The sequence below is a fragment of the Centroberyx affinis genome, unplaced genomic scaffold (genome assembly GCF_046629955.1).
Source record: "Centroberyx affinis isolate AG114_WGS23_722 - 3 ecotype Tasmania unplaced genomic scaffold, CSIRO-AGI_Caff_v1 ptg001667l_1, whole genome shotgun sequence".
NCBI lineage: Eukaryota > Metazoa > Chordata > Actinopteri > Beryciformes > Berycidae > Centroberyx > Centroberyx affinis.
Window position 1 is genome coordinate 132773 of NW_027280092.1, and position 19845 is coordinate 152617.

Below are 19845 nucleotides of genomic sequence, written 5' to 3' on the forward strand. Positions count from 1 at the left end.
AGAGTGATGGTACGCGCCGAAGTGGAGTGGGAGATCCCCATGTCGGTGACCCTGCCCATCCAGCTGCAGCCCGACCCGGCCCACCAGCCCTTCCCCTTCCTGGACACAACGCTGGCCGACCTGGGCATCCAAGAGTGAGTCTGGGCCGAGAGTGCTGTGTGTGTGTGTGTGTGTGTGTGTAGTCCATTTGATGACCATAAGCAAATGTAGTGTATGTGTGTGTGTATTCCATTGGATATTAGAGGAATTTAATGATGCCCATAGGAAATTTGGGTAAAAAAAAATGAAGATATTTCCAATTTGGAAGCTCCTCTACAAACAGAATCGTCCTGCACTTATAAGAGGGGTCTTCAAAAGGCAATGAGGTCAACATAGCATTAACAACTGTGTGTGTGTGTGTTTGTGTGTGTGTGTGTGTGTGTGTGTGTGTGTGTGTGTGTGTGTAGGTCAGAGGTGAAGGAGAGGGTGGTGTGGGTGGACACCAAGAAGACCCAGGTGAAGAACAAGGCAGGGAAGCTGAAGGAGAAAGAGATCACCATCCTGGAGGTTGGTGATCGATCGTTTTGGGGAATAAAGCATCTTGTCCTTGATGTAGACGGATAGAAACTGGAGTGTCATCATTCCTCTTCGTCTCCCAGGTGCGAGTGAAAGCCCAGAAGCCCGGAGACAAGCAGCTGCAGGAGGTCCTGTACAGCACCGAGGCCCACACCGACCGCTCCTTCTGCCGCACCGGGGTGGACATCCTGCCCTGGAAACACAGATACACAGGTCGGGGCAGCACAGACACGGATGGGTTTTGTGTCAGGATAACACAAAAAAAGCAGAAAGTAATAGAGGAAATGCAGGAAAACGAAATGTCCATCAGAAAGGTTTGTCCAGCATGTGGCGTCCTGAATTCCGAGAGAGCCAAGGATGAGGAAAGATCTTTCTTACTACCCAGGGTGTGATCATGGCCAGGAAACGGGGTGGAGAGGGGTGGGTGGGACTAATCTATACTCTCCACTGGAAATAAATGGGAGTTTTTTTTGTACAGAATGCTTAAAAATCCTGAAAGAGCAGAGACAAATCACATCCCAGGAGGTTTTGGGTGAAAGAACATAAAAATTCTGAGTTTTCTCCCTCGTGTGTCAGTTATGTATGCCAGTGTCCAAACCTTTACAAACAGAGCTCTTAACTGAGAGTTTCTGTCTAGTTTTTTGACAGTAATTTCAGCACCATAACTCTGCAAATGAGTCCCTAGTGGCAGCAGCACCTGCTTGCTGCGTCACTCCCCCAGACAGTCAGCCAGTCTGCAGAGAAGGCAATTATACTGGAACATGTTGACATCTCACATTTACACCTCAAGCTGGAGGTAATTGTTAATTTATTTGATGTTGCATCGTGACATCCAATAAAAGGTTTTCAGACAGGTATACTAGCTTGGTGGATGGTGGTGTCAATCTGTACAGTGTCTCCCTCTTTTGTGATTGTATGGGAATTTGGAAACATAATTGCACAGTCACTTGAGAGACTATAGAGACCTTATTATCTATGGAAAGGAGATACATTTAGGTGCATTATACAAATGTAAAAATGTTAATGTTAAGAAAAAGCTATTTTCTCAGCAGCAAGGAAGGGAAAATGGGTTTAGTGTACCTCAGACAAGCATGACATGAAGGAACAGTTCTTAAGATTTCTTTATACAACCAGGCAGAGGATTTTTATTTTCATAAACAAGTGATCTTAGACTGTTGTCATTTTTGGCTTGGGGTTCATATTATATATATTACAGATCCATATCATACACAAGGGAGGAAATATTTGCAGCTTATATGTTCAACCATGCCATGAATGTGACCCGCCCCCCGCCGCAGTCTGCAGTGACCTCCCACATGACGGGTGAGCTGGCAGGCTGATGTGGATCGCAGCTATGTGCCGGAGCCCCAGGCAGCCAAATGAGATCACACTAAACCATTACATCAGTGACCAGCTAAAACCTCCGACCTCAGCAGTCAATTGATCAGGAATCTGAGAAATGAGAGCCATTTGTTTGTTGTTTTCTTCTCTATTAACAGATTAGTTTGGTTCCAGTTTCATGAAGCAGCAAACAGGCAAACTGCAGAAAGAGATACGCTAATGATAACCATTCCAATTATATTCTTGTCTCAGTACTGCGTACAGCTTCATACTGGTGTGTCCATATCCTCTGAATGTGTGGTATTTGTCCTTCCCATTAGAGGCCTTTATTGTAATACCATGACCAATATGAGTCCATACTGTATTTGTGTGGTGTAATGTAATTGGGAAGTCTCTCTCTCTGTGTTTCAGAGGAGACTGGACTGGCACCAGTGGAGATGACCATGAAGTTGGACATGGAAACACAGCAGCCTAAATTTAAAGAGGCGCAGGAACAACGTGAGATCTGAGGAGCGCAAAAAGAGTCACCAACATCCAAAACAGAACGCAATTCAATGTGAATCAGCCAGCTAGCCTTTTGGTTACGATGTAAAAATAGTCATTCACCGCAAAAACATATTAGTTGATGGGCTGTTTGTGAACTCTATTCTGATTTTGCATGTTTGTTAAAGAGTAAGTGAGGTTCATCTACTTGGAGGATCAAAATATAATCCGTAAAGTAACGTGTCATCAGCTCTTCTTTCAACAGCAAGGCAAGGGCGAATGCTTGATATAACTATATGGCAAAATTTGCCAGCATTGTAGTGTCCCATTGAATTATTGTAGTATTTGTAAAAATGTCTTGTACTTGTGAAATGCGTGCTGTAGGATGCTGTAGAACGGTTTGTTACTAATAGACTTTGTCCAAGGTAATATGCACCAGATATGTTAAAGTACCAAAACATGTTTTGAGGAAATAACACCTGTAGAGACGGACTGGTGCAGGGGAAAGTTCTTCAACATGTGGTCATGAGTTGAGCTGAGAATGAACTAACACCTTCCTGCGTTGAACGCAAAGCGTGACAGTGTGTGCCGAGTGTTAAGCTCCAAAGTCAACATGACATGGAAACAATGACATGGAAATAAAGAGCTGCTTTTTATAACAACCGAGTGTGGCCTATTAATTCGGCCATGTACAGTCATTGAACTGCAGGGTTCTTACTGCTGGATTTCTGCCAGAGGTTCACATGAGTGCACAGTTGCAGAGCTGGCCCAGTTGAGAAACCCCTTAGTTAGCAGTATAGTGAATCTCTCTGAGTAAGGCAGAGCCGGAAGAGAAAGCATGGTGCTCCATTGTTTAAAGTTCAAAGACTTACACTGGGAGATGGGGATGAAAAATTTTGATTTATCAAGAGATCAAATTCATTGCTTCACACTCAGATAGCAAAGCCAGAGATTTGTCGAAACAGTGGTAAAAAAGGGACAGCAGTAATTAATAATCGCACATTACAAGTTGGGCAACAAAAGTAACAGAACAAAAAAAAAAGAGAACAACATACAGGACATTAAACCACATCTCTTAAAATAATAAAAGTTAAACAGCATGCAGACAAACAAATAAATTAAAAATGTTAATACTTGGAAACATAACCGCTGAGTGTAATAATAATAATAGTAGTAGCAGTAGAATGGTTGAAGTGCTGGAGTTTGCAGGAATTCTGCCAAATTTTGGGAACAAAAATCCCCAACTACTGTCCCATTTTTTCCATCTATAGTATAAAAATTCATTGTTTTGGCTGGCTTTCACACAAGAGTGGAAGGACATGTATGCGGGCTACGAGGCGGCCATGGCGGCGCTCAGCTTAGCCTGCTGCTCGGCAGGAAGTGAGGTCACAGCACCCTGGAACTCCGCTGAGTGGCGCTGGGTGAACTCCCGCATCAGCATGGCCAAAGTGTTCTGGGTCTCTGTGGAAGGGAGACAAAAAGAGTTTAGAGGCTAAAAACAATATACAGGCTATCATAGAGTACCTCCAGGGTGAAAACTTATCACAACAAAATAGTGATAAGAATAGTCTGCAATTACTGAAAAGCTTCATTCACTTTAGTCCAAGTGGCAGACAATATAATGTCAAGTCTATGAAAAAGCTGGTCCTACAGAAATTTGCTCTAAGTCCAACATCTTGGTCTGAACCATGAAACGTACCTGCATCAAGATCCTTGGTGCCCAGGACTTGGCTGGAAGCAGCAACTATGGGCTTAATTTGGCTCACAACCTGAATGAAAAGAAATATACATGTATAAAGCCGCAAGCATTCATTAGTGGAGTCCAGGCAAATGGACCCAACACACACAGATGCCCGATATATCACAATTTGCAAAGTTGCCAATGTGTTGTCACAGCAACATTACAGAGCACAATGTAAACAGGGTCTATACTGTACCAGAGCAGGGCTGTGTGTGTAGAGCATGGCCAGGCAGCTGTACACCGTCTTGTTCTCCTCCATGTCCTCTTTCAGGGGAAGACGTTCCACCAGAGCAGGGAACACCTGGGACAGAGTGGAACCAAGAGATTTAACTGAACTGTCCATCCATCCAACACATTGGTCTCAGTGTGCAGAGAGAATTCTGTTAATAGTCGAGTTTCTACTGCATGGCCTGATGCAAATAACAGAATGGAGCTTTTTATCATGTGTTACTAGCAGTTTGGATTGGCCTTGGTGGCTAATAAAGTGTTCACCATTTTGACATGGAATAAATTCAGTATAATGGGACAGATTATGATTAGACAAAATGATAGATGAATTTCTCTGTACTAGAGATCACTGTAAGGGAGGTAAAGCTTGCTAGGCTAAATGATCACGTCAGTCGTCTGAGAGAGCCTGTTGGCAAGCTGTGAACTATACCTGCTCCAGTGGAACAGCTTCCACGTTGCTCATGATCATCCTGCAGAGGGCGGCACACAGGTTGTCAATCACCCTGCTGTCCGACTCTTTGACCAGCAGGTTGGAGAACAGAGACAGCATCACGGGATAGTCTCTGGGACACACGTCACTAAGGAATAATTTCATTTAGCCTTTGTGGTATTAATTATACATGAATATACAAATTAATATACAACACACACCGACATAAACACAGACGTAAGGAGGATACGATACGACGATGGGTCCAGCGGCCTGGGCCAGAGACCCCAGTCCGAACACGCTGTTGTTGCGGACCTCGGCGTCGCTGTCCCTCACCCCAGCCACCAGCACCGGCAGCAGCCGATTGGACAGACGGCCCGCCACTCCCCTGCCCCCAGACACGCTCACAAGGGCTTGCAGGATCTCTCCGAGCGTCCCCATGGAGAAGGAGCGGTCTGCCACCGTGCATGAGGATTTCTTTTAAGGGAGAAAGACAGAATGAATGTCAACCTGGTCTGTCTCTTATTTCTGATACTGACAAAAAAAAAGAAGACACCAAAGGATCTTAATCATTGTGTCATTACAAATTGGCTTGGTTTCAGAAGTTTGTACCAGTGTAATATTCTGGTCCTAATCACAGTCTTTTATTAATGACTCTGGAAAGCTACCTTGATGTCACTCCCCGAGATGAGCAGACTGGAAACCAAATGCCACTGTTTGCATTTAAACTATTCACCAATCAAGAACTCATGAAGCTCAGTCTCTGACAGAATACAGTTGGGCATAAAGATAAGGGCAATTCCCTCCTCACTAGACTCCTTGCTGTAAGCAAAGTCGCCAGTTACGCCATCACTATAAGACAGTGGACTGGGATATTATTTGCTGAGAAAATGCCTTTGGGAAAAACTGCTTATGTTAATCGCCTGGTGCTGTTCAGGGGTCCAGACTCACAGCTTTGCTCATGATGAGAGGCAGCAGGTCGTTGAGGAAGGGGGCAAAGGTGTCTGCAGGCACAGCTGAGGCCAGCAGGGGAATACCTTCACCAGCAAACTCCTGCAGCATGGCGTCATACTCCGCCTGGAACAGATAACACAACATAGCGCACCCTAAGTACATGTACAGGGATGTAAACATGAAAATCTAGAATTAATGGATAAAAAAGCAGGAAGATTGAAATCTCTGATGGAAATGAGTGGGAGTGTTATGTTCATGTGAAATTCCTCATAAAGTTATATATATTTGCCATTTGGTGGACGTTTTTATCCCAAGTGCATACATTGTTAGCATGGATGGCCCCAGTGGGAAGTGAACCCCTAACCCTGGCAGTATTAGTACCATGCTCTACCCACTGACCTATACAAGACCAAATCAACCAATCAACAAAAATGTCAATTCATCACTTCACAAACAGGATTCTGATGTAGAAATTCACTGCAAAATCAGGTGATACTGAAGAATAGTCACTTAATCATCTTTATATTTTTATGTTCATTATGCATAGATTCTTTAACTAGGCATGTCCACTTACTATACCAGTTCCTCTGTGTAAATATTCACCTAGTTCTGTGTATGAAGTCTGTGCAAATATGTGTTATGTGTGGAATTTTCTGTGTATGACTGTGTGTGTGTTATCTGACAACTAGTGCCACTGGAATGAGCGTTATGTACAATCCAGCAGAATAAAACCCCATCATGTCAATGTACTTGGCAATTTAAGTGATTCTAATAAAGGAGATACAGAGGAGAGCCAACCTGTTGGTCTTCATCATCAGCTTCATCACCACCACCATCCTGACACACAGTCTGGAGAGACAGAGAGAGAGAAAAAATAAAAAGAAAGGTGGAGGGTCAATAGCATACTACCAGGAAATGCAGACTGTCTAGTGCCATGAGAAGGTCAAAGTTTTTGACTGGCAAATTCAAAGGTTGTATGAAGATACAAGTTATATCATGTTGCAATAGCATTCCTAGGTCACGACAACAAGCTCAATAGCTGTAGTGACAATTAACAGTCTGGGTTGTGGGGAAACCCTTTGGGAAGTGTGGATGTGGGTCCCCGGAGAAAAACTTTGACAACCACTGGCATAGAGATAATTATGCAAGGACGAGGAACAGACAACAGCAGCACTGTACCTTACAATGTTCTAAATAAGAAGTGCATTATAATGAGAAAGATTAGTTTTGATGATGGACTACTTGCCCTCCTCCGCTCCCCGATAACCCATCCCATACCCATCATCCTCCCCTCGTCTCACCTTCTTCTTGAGCACATCGCGGATGGTGTGGCTGATCTCCTCCAGGCGTGCAGGGCTCTTGAAAGCCTCCCCCTGGCAGGATTTGAGGACGCTATTCATGGCCTCCAGGACACCCATCACCACCTGGCGCTCGCGCTCTGTCCGCACCGTCTCCAGGAAGCAGGGCAGCACCACATCAAGCAGCTTCTGTAGGGCTGGGGGAGAGACACAAGATGGACAGGAATGAAGAAAGATAAAGTTGAGAACAGCGTTTAACATGGTCTTAAACAAGCAGAAGTAGTTAGCCTATTCCTGATCGTTTCCCTTTATTGGCCTGGTGGTATAATCTCACCCCTCATCCTAACCAGGGTTTGTATCCTACACCTTATTTGTTTTTTCACTTTATTATATTATATTATATATATAGTAAATATATTTTATATATGTGTGTATATATATATATATATATAATTCTAAAAGGTCATCATAAACATTCTGAGGCAAGGGCAATTTTTCCAACACATGGGACCAAAAGGATGAAACTATTCTGCTTCTGTTCCTTTAAGCCTAGCCTCTTATCTCCCTCCATTTTGTTCATTAATAATCCCCATCCCTGCAGAAAGCAGCACTGCCCATCTGCACTGCCTAAAAATATTCACGGTAGAGTGCAGTTCCAGAGAAGAGAGGAGCAGCTTTACCCTGGTGGTTGGCCTCAGTGGGATTCTCCTTGCACACTTTGTGCTGAGCTCTGCAAAACTGGCCCATGGCCCCAAACGCTGCCCTGCGGACGTCTTCATGGGGGAACTGGGGAGGGAGGGAGAGGGAGGGAGATGGGGCACAAGAGAGCATCAAGTTAGAGCACTATGGGTACTGGAGCGTATAACGCAGACATACACAAATTGGCAACAGCTCGATGGTGTCGTGAGCAGACCGTCCCTCAACCGGAAAGCCCAGGTTCAAGCCCCTGTGACAGAAAGCACCTGCCCTGCTGAAGTGTCCTTGAGCAAGACACTGAATCCCTATCAGCTCCAGGGCTGCTTCTCTGTAGCTGACCCTGATCTCTAACCTCTCTGTGGAGGGGGGCAAGCAAAACAACAAGGTTTGCCCACTGGGAGGGAGGGTGGATAATTAGTATATCTCACTGATTATCACTTCAATTGTACTGGAGACCTTTTAAGGCTTTGAGGTTAGATAATATGATTTAAGATGTGTTTAAGCTTTTTCAGAACCTGCAAACATCCTGCACGCACCTGTTGACCAGTTCATTTATCCATCTGCCTACAGACACACCTATATAGACATGAACACACAAAGACACACACACATATATAGAGCTGCAACGATTAATTGATTAATCCATTAGTTGTCAACTATTAAATTAATCGCCAACTATTTTGATAATCAATTAATCGGTGTGAGTAATTTTTTTAAGAAAAATAAGTCAAAATTCTCTGATTCCAGCTTCTTAAATGTGAATATTTTCTGGTTTCTTTGCTCCTCTATGACAGTAAACTGAATATCTTTGGGTTGTGGACAAAACAAGATTTGAGGACGTCATCTTGGGCTTTGGGAAACACTGATCGACATTTTTCACCATTTTCTGACATTTTATAGACCAATCAACTAATCGATTAATCGAGAAAATAATCCACAGATTAATCGACAATGAAAATAATCGTTAGTTGCAGCCCTACACATATATACGCACACTGCCCTTCACAGCCCATTAGGCAGAGAGGGGTGATAAGGCCGAGCAGCCAGGCAGAGTGACTTACATCTTTCATCTCGTAGACCTGCTGGAAGCTGGACTCCAGGAAGGGCTGGAAGGCAGCACTGCCAGGGGAAACCACAGCAACACGTGTTACAAATTACACACACAAAGGAGATGAGGCCTGACACCAGTATTGCATACTTAAGCAGGCTTTTTAAGAATATACTTGATACATACATTATATATTTTCTTCAACAGTGAGTACAGTTAAATTATCTGCCCATTTATTTTTTAAATTGTATGTGTGGGGTGTTTGCTGACCAGGGAATTAACAAAAACTTTAGCTCCTCATCACCGTCTGCTGAATTAGAATTTGGGTGGGACAACACAGTAAAATGGCTGATGTTTGTAATTAAATGGCTGTTCATGGCAATGTGCCACACTGGAACAAAAATACATACATTTTAATGAAAATGCTACTAACAAACATCTGATCCGATATGCAAATATCTCTATTACCCAGTGTTGAAGGCAATCTCCCCCAGTGAATCACAAGCATCCTCCTTCTCATCAATATAGGCATTTTCCACAGTGAACCTGAGAGAAGGACAGGCTCAGCATCAGACAGCATGACGGCAGTGTTTTGCCAAACAGGAAAAGCAGGTATGTATGTGTGTATGTCGGTGTGTGCACGGTATGTGTGCCCCCTACCCTGCAACATCGTGGATGTCAGTCTCAGGCTCATCCTCCAGAATAGCATCGCCATCTTTCTCATCTTCTTCATCGTCATCATCATCATCATCCAGTAGGACAAATGTCTTGTCCTCCTCAAGGTGTGCCTGAAAAGAGAGAGAGAGAGAGAGACAGAGAGAAATATGAAAAGAGAACAGGAGAGATAATGAGAACAAGAGGTAGCACTAAATCCATGCTTGTTGTTCATCTCAGCTTCAGGTCAGTATTTCTATGTATAATTTCACCATTCTATACAAATTGTATAAACTACCAAGCAAATTCATATTATGTATAATGAGTGTGTATTCTGTGTACCATGACGCCCTCGTTGGACTTGAGGGCGAGCAGCATGACGGTGGTGATGGCAGTGAGGTGAGGAGTCAGACAGTCGGGGCTGACTGTGGACACAGCAGAATACAGACTGTACCTGATAGAGGGAAAGACAGAGGGAGAGAGGTAAAAAAAGGGTTACAGAAAAAGAGGATTTAGGTATTGCTGCAGTATGATTTATGGACACCATCAAGAAGCAAAAAGGCAGCTATGGCAGGGTAGATGCAGGAAGGGAACAGATGTAATCAGAATACAAAAAAAGGAAAAAGTTAAACATCTGGAAAGCCCTCCCATTGAAATGAATGAGTTTTGTGTGTCCAAAACACAAGAGGAGAGACAAGGAAGACAACAAAAGGGAGAGGCAGGAGAGGGGAGGTAGGTGGACAGGAAGGGGAGGACAGAGGGAAGGAAAGAGTTAGAGGGAGGGACATAATAGGAAGAAGGAGGAGACAGTGTCTTACAAGGTTTCAGGTTTGCTGTAGTCAGATTCACTAAGGCCAACATAAATTAGAAAAGGGATCTTATGGGGGAAAGGGAGGTCAGGTGGATTTTTTACATTTGAAAAATATTTTGTATAATATGTGACTACAGTTATGTTCTTTGTTTTGTTATTTTTATTGTCCAATTTATGCTATTAAAAAAAATATAAGAACAGACTGTATACAGTATATAAAAAAAGGTATCGCCACACACACACACACACACACACACACACACACACACACAGTTACATACGTGCAGCGCCTCAGGTCGGGGTCGTCAATGGTGTCGGTGAGGTTGAGGCCCAGCTGAACACACTCTGCCGCCAGAGGACTGAAGACATCGTTGCCGATGGTCCGGGCCAAGACCGATAGAGTATCTGACAGAACATGATCAACATCCATTCATTCAATACATTTTAGCTCCAGAGTGTAAAAAAGAATCCAAGAGAGTAGTGATTTCTGTAGAATTTTTTGTAGGTGTGGTGGGTGGAGGTCATTTTGTTTCCAAGACCCTGACTCACTTCTGGACCCATCTCAGGATTGGTTCCAGTAGGTGTTGCAGGTTAAGAATGGCTTTTATTTTGGTATTTATAATGCAGTTGTGCTGTAACTTGCAATTGTATTTTTTGGGATGGGAGAAGAGGTACTTGAGTTCACCATTAAGGCCAGCTGATGAGTAAATTTTCATTATATATGTATTTTTGTAACTGTGGGGGCAATTTTCCAGCTGTTGGGTGCCATCGAGGCTAAACAAGTTTAAAGGAAACACTGCATCAGAGGTTCAAAAAGGTTCCAAATCTAATTAATGTCATAATTTTTCCTTTAGATACAAGATGTTGGGGTTTACCTACCCAAGGCCTGAGTCTGCAGGGACCTCATTTCCTCTGTGGTGGCAGTCAGGAAGCCCTTCAGGCTTTCGATGACTGGAGGGAAGTAGGGCACAAGCAGCTCCTTGGCAGCGTTCGCTGACAATAAGACAAGACAGAGATTCACACTGGGACTTGGGTCACTTCACTTTCAATTCAAATTGAAACAGCATTTTCATTTGCTCAAGCAGGGGTGGGCAATGGTGTAGTCTTTGGTTGGAATGAAAAACTGCAGACTCTGGGTATTCCATGGCACGACTGCGCCTTTGCTGGCTACTGTGTAGGCTAAGGTGACTTTGGGATTGCAAGAAAATGCAGGTCTTCAGACAAAGTTTTGAAAACAACTTACCTATGGCACCAATGGCAGACACAGCCAGCTCTTTGATCTTGAGGTTTTCTGCGTTGTTGAGGGCAGACAGCATAGTGTCCATCAGGGTGGGCAGGTAGGGCGCGATCTCCGCTCCTGCTGAGAGAAAAAAAGAGAGAAAAGATGAAGCATCTAGGATGTTAAAAAGAAGTTCTTGGTGGGAATGAGTCTTTACCAAAAAACGTGGATGAAAAAGCTTAGGCTAAATCCATTACCATTAATATCAATAACATTATGCCTTGGGGAAGTGTAAAGTGAATGCAGTTGCTAACCAACTCTGTGATTAATATCTCAATGAAAACACTGGTTTGGATAATCTACCCTAGTTTGTTGCTGAGCTTATTTGTAGAGTTTTGTAGTGGTTCATTGGACAGTTTTGGCTATTTAATGGCAAGAAAAATATAATGTTAATATCTATGAATATCTCATGATTCCCTTTGCAGTGGGCAAGGCTTGCAGGTTCAGATTTGTGAACTACTGTCTCCATTATTGTATGAACCATTTCTTTCATCTTACCCAGGTTCTCCATGAAGTTCTCTAGGGCATAGAAGGCCTTGGTGACGTGGCCCACCTTGGCCTGGTTCAAGCAAGACATGTAGCCCAGCAGCAGAGGCATAATTTCTCCGCAATACTTACTCACCTCCGGCTGGGGAGCAGAGGTGTAAAAACAGGGAGAGAACAACAGAGAATCAGGAAAGAGCAATGAAAACTCTGTCGACTGTAGAGCTACAAACTTAATAGATTATAATTAGAGGTGCACCGGTATCGGGGGCCAATGGCAGGCTAAAATGTAAGTACTTGGTACTGGTGAAATGAGCTGATGCCAAGAGCCCCGATGCTGTAGATCGTGTACTGTTTCAAAATACCAAAATGTCAGCGAATAATAAATTCAAATTTTTTTTTTTTAAAGTGGCTTGTGCAGTGATCCATTTATTAAATATTGTCTTGTTAAAGAAGTTGCTTGGTTGGTATATCTATATATATGAAGTACTCATATGGTACTCAGTATTGGCAAGGACTCAAAACAAATTACTAAAAAATGTTGTTGTTTTTTTAATTTTGCAAACATGGCAGTGAACGGAATAATACCATATAGAATATAATATGAAAATGCTGTTACTCATAACTCTTTCCATTGCTTTCCTGTACTCATTCCTACTAATGATACACAGAAGGTCATCTTCACTACATCATGAGAAGCAGCTAGGTCCCTCTAAACAACAGAAATTAGCTAATGTACTGTATGTATGTTGTAGTGCTATGTGTCCTGGCTCACCTGTAAATATTCAGAGAACTGTCCGAGGGCAAAGAGGCCGGCACTGCGCACCACCTGATTACTATCAGAAAGACTCTGGCACACTGTCTGCAGCACTGATGACAGCATCCTACACACACACACACACACACACAGGTACATAAACAGATTACAGTACATCAGACTATTTGGTACTAGATCTGCTATGTCAGAGATGTTTAATTCTGAATTTCAGTCTGGTAGCTTCCTTGACCAATCACCAGGCATTTGTCATAGTAGCCAATTAATGCATTAGTATGAAAAATCATGATTAGGTTTGCGGAAGGACAAATAAGGACTTTTACACTCAATTGTGTCAAACTGAAGCCTACATAGAAAACCTTGTGGGGATTTTTTTTTAAAAGCTAGAGAATGGTAGAACACATTGAAGTGAGAGAAACGCAACACAACATACTAAACTAGTGAACATGTTTTCAAGTCTACTGAACTTACTTGGTGCGTATGTGGTCGGCACATCCTTCAGCCAGCACGGCCAGACACATGAGGCCCCCCTTCCTCTCATAGGGGTTTTCACTGGCAAGGCAGGCCTGGGTGAGGGGCATCTAATACACAAAACACAGGGTCAGGGCCGTCACATACTGTGACAATTAAACTGACCTCTGGGTTAATTCAAGTATGCATGTATTTATCTAGACCCAGACATAAAAGACTGAAAAAGAAACTAAAACATAGTTCACGTTACCATAACAGATCACATTATTGTTCTAGATGATTTACCAGATGTTGGAACAGTTTCTCTGGAGGCATGTGGAGTGCCATAGTGTCAATAATCTGGAAACACACAAATATTTCAACAAGTTAGTTTGTCTTTCTTGAAACTCCAAACTGAAGCTACAAAAGCTTTTACAAAGAACAGTTTGTTTTCAGGCCATAGGAGAACACGTACTATCACCAAGATTAAATAATGTTGCCCTACCTGAGCGGCACAGTGTTTGGGGTTTTCGTTGTCTGTGCCATCTCCACTGTCGTCCTCCTCATCCTCTGGGTCCTCCTCACCAGGTGGGGGCGCCGCACTCAGCACAGGGAAGATTGTCTGCAGAATGGGGTTCAGCAGCTTCTGCTTCAGCACCGTCTACAAAAGAGAGAAAGAAAAGAACAGGAATGAGACAGTTTCTATTGAACTAATGCAAAGTTCTTCAGCCAAGCAATTACTTTTGGTCCAGCTATGTTGAAGTCAAGTGATGAGCCAGGGAAGCAAAGCAAAATTCTTCCAGAGATGCCATTAAACGATTATTTTGAAAGGAAACAGGCAAACTTGGAAAACCAGGAACATTGTTACTTTAGAATATACCATACCTCATTTGGGATTATAATGTGAATGGGCCATGTCCTCTCTCTCTTTTCTACAATGCTAGAAACCCAGTTCTAGCTGAGGGAAATTTCCAAAAGAATCTAATCTGGAGTCAGTTTTACAATTTCCCCAATAAGAGTGGAAAATTAGGTTTGGGGGTGAGTTTCAGTCAATGCACAGGGAAATTTGAAAATATCTCCAATGGCAAAAGAAAGTAACGATGTCAGGGTCTGCTACATCTTCGATCTGGGTATAAAACTTTGCCATTGCTAACTGTCCATGAAAAGCATTTGTGCCGTCTTAAAATTATTTGTCCTTTAAATCAAAGCTCATGTTGTGATTTGTCATCTAGTTTTACTGTGCACTCTGAAAAACCAACAGAAGACAGAGGGAGGCAAGACTACCTATCTCCTTAGGAAGAATAATAGATACAAGAGGGGTGGAGGTGCACCATGGCTACAGATAGGGGTCCTTGTTCATTAGGGATTACATACTGAAGGATGGATGTAGGCCATTTATTTATAGCAGCAGATAGGTGACTTTACCTTGCTCTTCAGCCTGATGAGGAAGGCGATGCAGGAGAGTGCTTTCACCCGCAGGGAGTCGCTCAGTGTAGTGTCAGTGCCCACCTAACACACATACACACACATGTCCTTAAACCTCGCGCCCATGACCCCCATAAACATCACAGATAACAAGCAGCATTTATCAGTTCAGATACTTTGAAATTAACAATTTGCAAAGTCAGAACTCAAAACTGATTTGTAAAGACAAAATACTAAACACACTCTACAGCTCCCACCTCTAAGCAGAAATGGACAATGTCAGCGATGTGAGGCACGATGATGGACACCTCACTCTCCATCAGCTCATCAAACACCTCCATGGCCTCGCTGGCTTGGTCCTGTGTACACACAGACAAGCCAAATAATTTTATAAGTAATTTTCTTTTAATCTACCCTCATGGAGTACAATGTTTCCACTTGACCAGCAGCTGTAGCAGCAACACCTGAGTAAAATGTCATAAAAATATCCCAATTTACCTGATCTGCCTTGATGAGGTGTTTCAGAGCAACAATCAGACTTGGGATGAGGGAACGCATCTGGTTCTGTAAGAGGGCAAAGCATCATTTCAATCAGTACAAGTGGCCTTGGATTATCTAGCTGTCTAAAATTAAACTTTCAGTGGTTTGGTGACAATGTTTTATATGCACTTTGGTGCTGTAAGTGATGAGCCCTGGGAAAAATAATATCTAAAAAAAAAAAAAGTTTGCAAAGCCAAATCCATCCATCCTGAAATAGTTCATATATCAAAAAATGTTCAATTATATCTCTCCCACATCTGACAGTGGTGACAGTGCCTCACCATCTCCTCTGAGCCGGTGTATGCGGTCATAGCGGTGAGGGTGAGGATGCAGTAGTACAAGGCTGTTGGGTTGTTGAGGTCCTGTAGCACGGTACCAAACAGCTGCAGCAGCTGGCAGTAGTGAGGCTTGAAGGGCTCAGGGTTGGACTCCACCACCTTGCTTAGCAGCAGGAGGCCCACCTGGGAGGAGAAAAGAAGGTCAATATTACAAGTTCCAAGTCTTTTACTGGCCGAGGACGTGTACAACAATACAAGAGGATGCATTCAATGATTTAAAACACTCAAAACAAACTCTAAGTCTAAAATAGTCAAACAGATAGCTGAAATGGCACTTTGACCTGTTCTCACATCTGACTCGTATCAACCAGCCCAACAGTGAATGCAGGAAATATTTTGCTTTCAGTTGATCAGCTATAAACTGTGGCAATTTTGCAACAGCCATTTTGAATAATTCATTTGGGCATTCACACAGGGTTGGAAATTAACATCAATCAAAAAGTAAGTAAGTGTAAGTAAATCTTTATTTATATAGCACCTTTCAAAACTGTAGTTACAAAGTGCTTCACAAAAAGAAAGATAAAAGGTAACTAAATAAAAGAATAAAAAATGTAAATATATATACACATCCAAGCATATATACATACATATAGTATATACATACATATATACCCATAATGTATAATAATAATAATAATAATAATAATAATAATTTGGAGGGCCTCTTGCAAAAATCTAATTGGCTGGTAAATTAGTTAAAGTGGCTAGCAAATTTTGCGATTTTAATCGACTTGAAAGCAACCAATAAATAAAAATAAACCAATATATCTACTTTATCTGAATTCCTAGCTATGCCATGAGACCTGTACCTGTCTGTCCTGAGGGTTGTTGCTCTTGGTGGACTGGTTGAGGAGCTGCAGCAGGGCAGGCCAGCGGTCCGGAGTCTCATGTTTGACCATCACCGCGCTCAGCTGGGAGAGGGAGTGGCGCACTGTGTGTCTAGAACATAGAGACATTTAAATAAGAGTTCAGGCTCATTCAGGTGTGATATATTTAACAGGTGTGTGTGCCTTTGCATGTAGCATGGTTAATGAATACAATTATTTCCATGTCAATGCCATTTTCAACAAACTAAATCTGGGTCATCAAGGATAGTAGGTCATTACTGTACAGAATTAATAGCTTACTCTGATTCCTGTGTGAAAGCCTGCAGCACCACCGCCTTAAGGCTGTAGAAAGAAAGACAACAAACATCTCAATTACAACTGTGACTCAAAATTCAATTGGGTCAAGAGGTATGATAAGCTTCCTACTGCTGAGTCCTGATAGGAAACAGTTGCAAGATTATTTTCATATTAACACGGGGGAGCAAGTTGCAACTAAATTTCTCACTTGAGGCTGAGAATGTTTCAATACGCCTACTCTACAGTATAGTAAAGCTGCTCCTTGTAGATTATTAAAGACTGTTCACTTGAATTGACCTTAACTGGATGGAATTAAAATTAACTGAATTATATAGGCAATGGAAAGGTATGAGAGAGTAGGAAAAGCAAACCTCTCTCTGTGATCAGGGCTGATCTTCTTCCAGTGTTTCTTCACTCTCATCCTCAGCATCACTGCTGCTGACTGACGAATCTAAATAAATTGAGGCAGAGGTGAAATGAGGACAAGTCATACAGTACATAACATAGATGATAGGACACAAGGACAAGAGTTGATAACCATCTCTCTCACACAAACACACAACCATTTTCAGGGCATTCTATTCTGGAAAGGATATTTGGACCACTTAGGATAGAAGGGCACACGCACACACACACACAATACCTGAGGGTTTTGGGAGCCAGTCATGACAGCACACAGGGCTGGGATAATGGCTGGGTCTTTGAAAGCCTGCTTCAGCTGGGCTGTGGCCTAGAGGGAGCAAAACAATAGACATCACTAGGCTGGCTGACATGAATAAATGATTGCAGAACACACAAAGCACCAAGACCTAACTTAGATTACAAGTTGTAGTCAAATAATGTTTCAGTATCCAAGCCTCCTTTTAAAAATGAACATGCTTCACTGAATCTGCCAGCCCAATCTGACTAACTGCATGGATCACTGATTGCCCTGGTAACTGTCAAGATTGACAGCTAACGTTACCGTTAGGCAGGTTAGCTAGATAACCGTTAACTTTAAAGTTGGCTTCCAAACTTGTTGGCTATCTAGCAAACTAACCCAAGTTACCCATATCCGGCTTAGTAGTGTTACCTGCTGAATAACGGCATTATCAGGCTGTGTCAGCTGTGAAAGAATTTGCTCAAGTTCCTCTGACATCTCGGCTCTTCCGAACTATCGCCTCCTCTTATGTCTGCGGTACTATTTTTCAAAAGTTGGATAGCTAACGTTAGCTAAATGAGTTGTCCTTCTGCGTTGTGGCAACTGGCGACGTCGTCAGTGTCACGTATGCTACACCTGTCAAATATGTAAACAGATCCTCTCTGCGAAATTGGCAGTTTTGCTAGCTAGCAAGCTAGCTGTTTAAATCCACTTAAAGATAGTTAAATATCATAAGTCGTTAAGCCGGTAAAGAGAGGCGGCCAGGTCGGTGGCGGTTGGGATTCGAGTCGTGACGCTCGGTCTGGTCCGTTCTATTCAGCTGGCAGCACGCGGAGCAGAACCGGGCAGGACTTCCATGTGAGTTGAGTTAAAGGGACATGCAACCACGACCTTCCCCAGTGTTATGGACACACACAGCGCCTGCCGCTGGAAAGGAGGCCATGTTGCAAAATGTTCAGAACCTGAAAATTACTCTAAACATCACATCATATCATATCGAATCAAAGCGCCTTATTGGACGTTTTATTTTGAGTTTAATTGACCTTATACTGATCATCAACCTTGCAGGCCAAGGTTAGGTGAGGCCAGGTCTGTATGTTAGAGGGGGTAGCCCATAATGAGATCATCTGCACATTGTTTAGACCAGTGACCCAAAGCGGGTCTTTGAGGGAATACCAGGGGGTCCCCAGAAAAATGAGCAATAATTAAATTTCACTAGTATTTCACTTGTTAGAAATTAGTACAATAAGAGTATGTAGAATGACTATCACCTCAACTACAGTATATAAAGTTATATAATTCTGTACCAAGTCATATCTAACAAAATCTTCTCAGATAGGGTTCTGTAGGACACATTTTTGTATCATCTTAAATGGGGTCCATGGTCTAATGTGACGACACCTTGCATTGCTCTGCATTCTGATATTATGTATATACAATTCATTAATGGAGATGTATGCATAATGCATTTTTTATCTTATCATCTACCATATGTTGTTGATCTTACTCCTCTTGGGAGTTGCGCCAAAAATTTTCAGACATTTGGTTGTTTTACACAAGTACATATATTACTGATTTGTTTAATTCTCAACATCAAGGACTATGTAATTCAGTGACATCAGAGGATTGCATTTTCCTTGATACTGAGAACTCAAAAAAAGGAAAAATAAGATATTTTCGCAATTGGCAGTTTGGAATGGATTTCCATCTAAAGCAGACAGTTGTCCTGCCCATGTGCCCTGTTGGCCAGTAACAGAGGAACAGCAGGTTTGGACACAGAGTGACACGTCTATAATGGAGGCCTGTCCACAGTGCGGTCATGGCTTTAAAGGCACGACGATACACAGCCACAAATTAAACTGATTTGCTATATATTCTAGTGCTTTTAATGATGAATTGTATCTTGTATGCAGTAAAGTAGGATAGTCTATGTAAATTCTATACTAACTGGATCTGTTTGGGGGGTCCTTGATATGAAAACGTTTGGGAACCCCTGGTTGAGACACCAAAAGAGGGAGTGATAGTCTCACACACTACAAAAACATTGATTACACAAAACCCAACTTTCATGACTAATCTATACTCTCACACTGAATGTGAAATGAACATAAACTTGCAAAGATACTTGCATGCAACTAAAGATTGTTGGTAAGAATTGCACTAGGCCTAATTCAGCAAAACCTGTTCAAATAATGACGATTACTGGGTAGACAAAGCTATTGCTCAAAAACAGTTTTGCTACCTTTCAGGTAAATTTAGTCTGCTACTATAGGATAGAAGAGTAAGAAAAAGTTCCAAGTTTCACTTGGTGGCAAAGCAAAAATAATGGGAATTTGCAAATAAACCACAAATGTGCACTGATATTTGTTCCAGTGCTTGTAAATGAATGTACTGCTACTGTACCTGCTGTATCCTATGTTGACACTAACAAACAACACCTTTCTACTTGGTACAAAGGCACCTCCAAAATAGGACCTAATATCAAAAGGCTGATATGTGGGTCTTCTCAACCCACATACCGATGGTAATGCACTGCACACCTGTGCACCGAC

The 19845-nt window shown here is 42.4% G+C and overlaps 2 protein-coding genes across 4 annotated transcripts; one reads left to right on the top strand and one right to left on the bottom strand.

Annotated features, from left to right (window-relative positions):
* The first annotated feature begins 6 nt into the window (after positions 1-6).
* On the top strand, positions 7-2405 carry LOC139651431 (uncharacterized). Its single transcript, XM_071528337.1, has 4 exons — positions 7-134; positions 447-546; positions 639-768; positions 2284-2405. Exons 1-4 carry the CDS (start codon positions 7-9, stop codon positions 2403-2405), a joined length of 480 nt encoding a protein of 159 aa, XP_071384438.1.
* ipo4 (importin 4) lies at positions 1693-18099 on the bottom strand. Of its 3 annotated transcripts, none has more exons than XM_071528346.1 (30): positions 17726-18099; positions 17297-17383; positions 17025-17095; positions 16657-16698; positions 16339-16468; positions 15473-15652; positions 15150-15215; positions 14909-15010; positions 14652-14735; positions 13732-13887; positions 13533-13586; positions 13248-13357; positions 12777-12885; positions 12017-12146; positions 11483-11599; positions 11119-11232; positions 10521-10644; positions 9771-9882; positions 9435-9562; positions 9243-9320; positions 8788-8845; positions 7711-7816; positions 7034-7227; positions 6531-6581; positions 5730-5855; positions 5029-5255; positions 4779-4911; positions 4317-4421; positions 4079-4148; positions 1693-3840 (listed from the first exon to the last, which is right to left on the bottom strand). In XM_071528346.1, exons 1-30 carry the CDS (start codon positions 17789-17791, stop codon positions 3710-3712), a joined length of 3261 nt encoding a protein of 1086 aa, XP_071384447.1. In that variant the 5' UTR covers positions 17792-18099; the 3' UTR covers positions 1693-3709. The 3 variants fall into 3 exon arrangements, with proteins under 3 accessions (XP_071384447.1, XP_071384446.1, XP_071384445.1); XM_071528345.1 differs by having other exon boundaries at positions 11483-11596; positions 17025-17104; XM_071528344.1 differs by having other exon boundaries at positions 17025-17104.
* Positions 18100-19845: the final 1746 nt, after the last annotated feature.

Bases quoted from the DNA above. Each gene is read 5' to 3' on its own strand.
- LOC139651431 (XM_071528337.1), top strand. From the start codon at position 7: ATGGTACGCGCCGAAGTGGAGTGGGAGATCCCCATGTCGGTGACCCTG. The intron at 135-446 runs GTGAGTCTGGGC...GTGTGTGTGTAG, and splicing joins GCCGACCTGGGCATCCAAGA to GTCAGAGGTGAAGGAGAGGG. The intron at 769-2,283 runs GTCGGGGCAGCA...TAATGTAATTGG, and splicing joins CTGGAAACACAGATACACAG to GAAGTCTCTCTCTCTGTGTT.
- ipo4 (XM_071528344.1), bottom strand. From the start codon at position 17,791: ATGTCAGAGGAACTTGAGCAAATTCTTTCACAGCTGACACAGCCTGAT. The intron at 8,846-9,242 runs GTAATAGAGATA...TTCCCCTGGCAG, and splicing joins GAGATTGCCTTCAACACTGG to TGCTGCCTTCCAGCCCTTCC. The intron at 7,817-8,787 runs GTAAGTCACTCT...CTCCCTCCCCAG, and splicing joins AGGTCTACGAGATGAAAGAT to TTCCCCCATGAAGACGTCCG.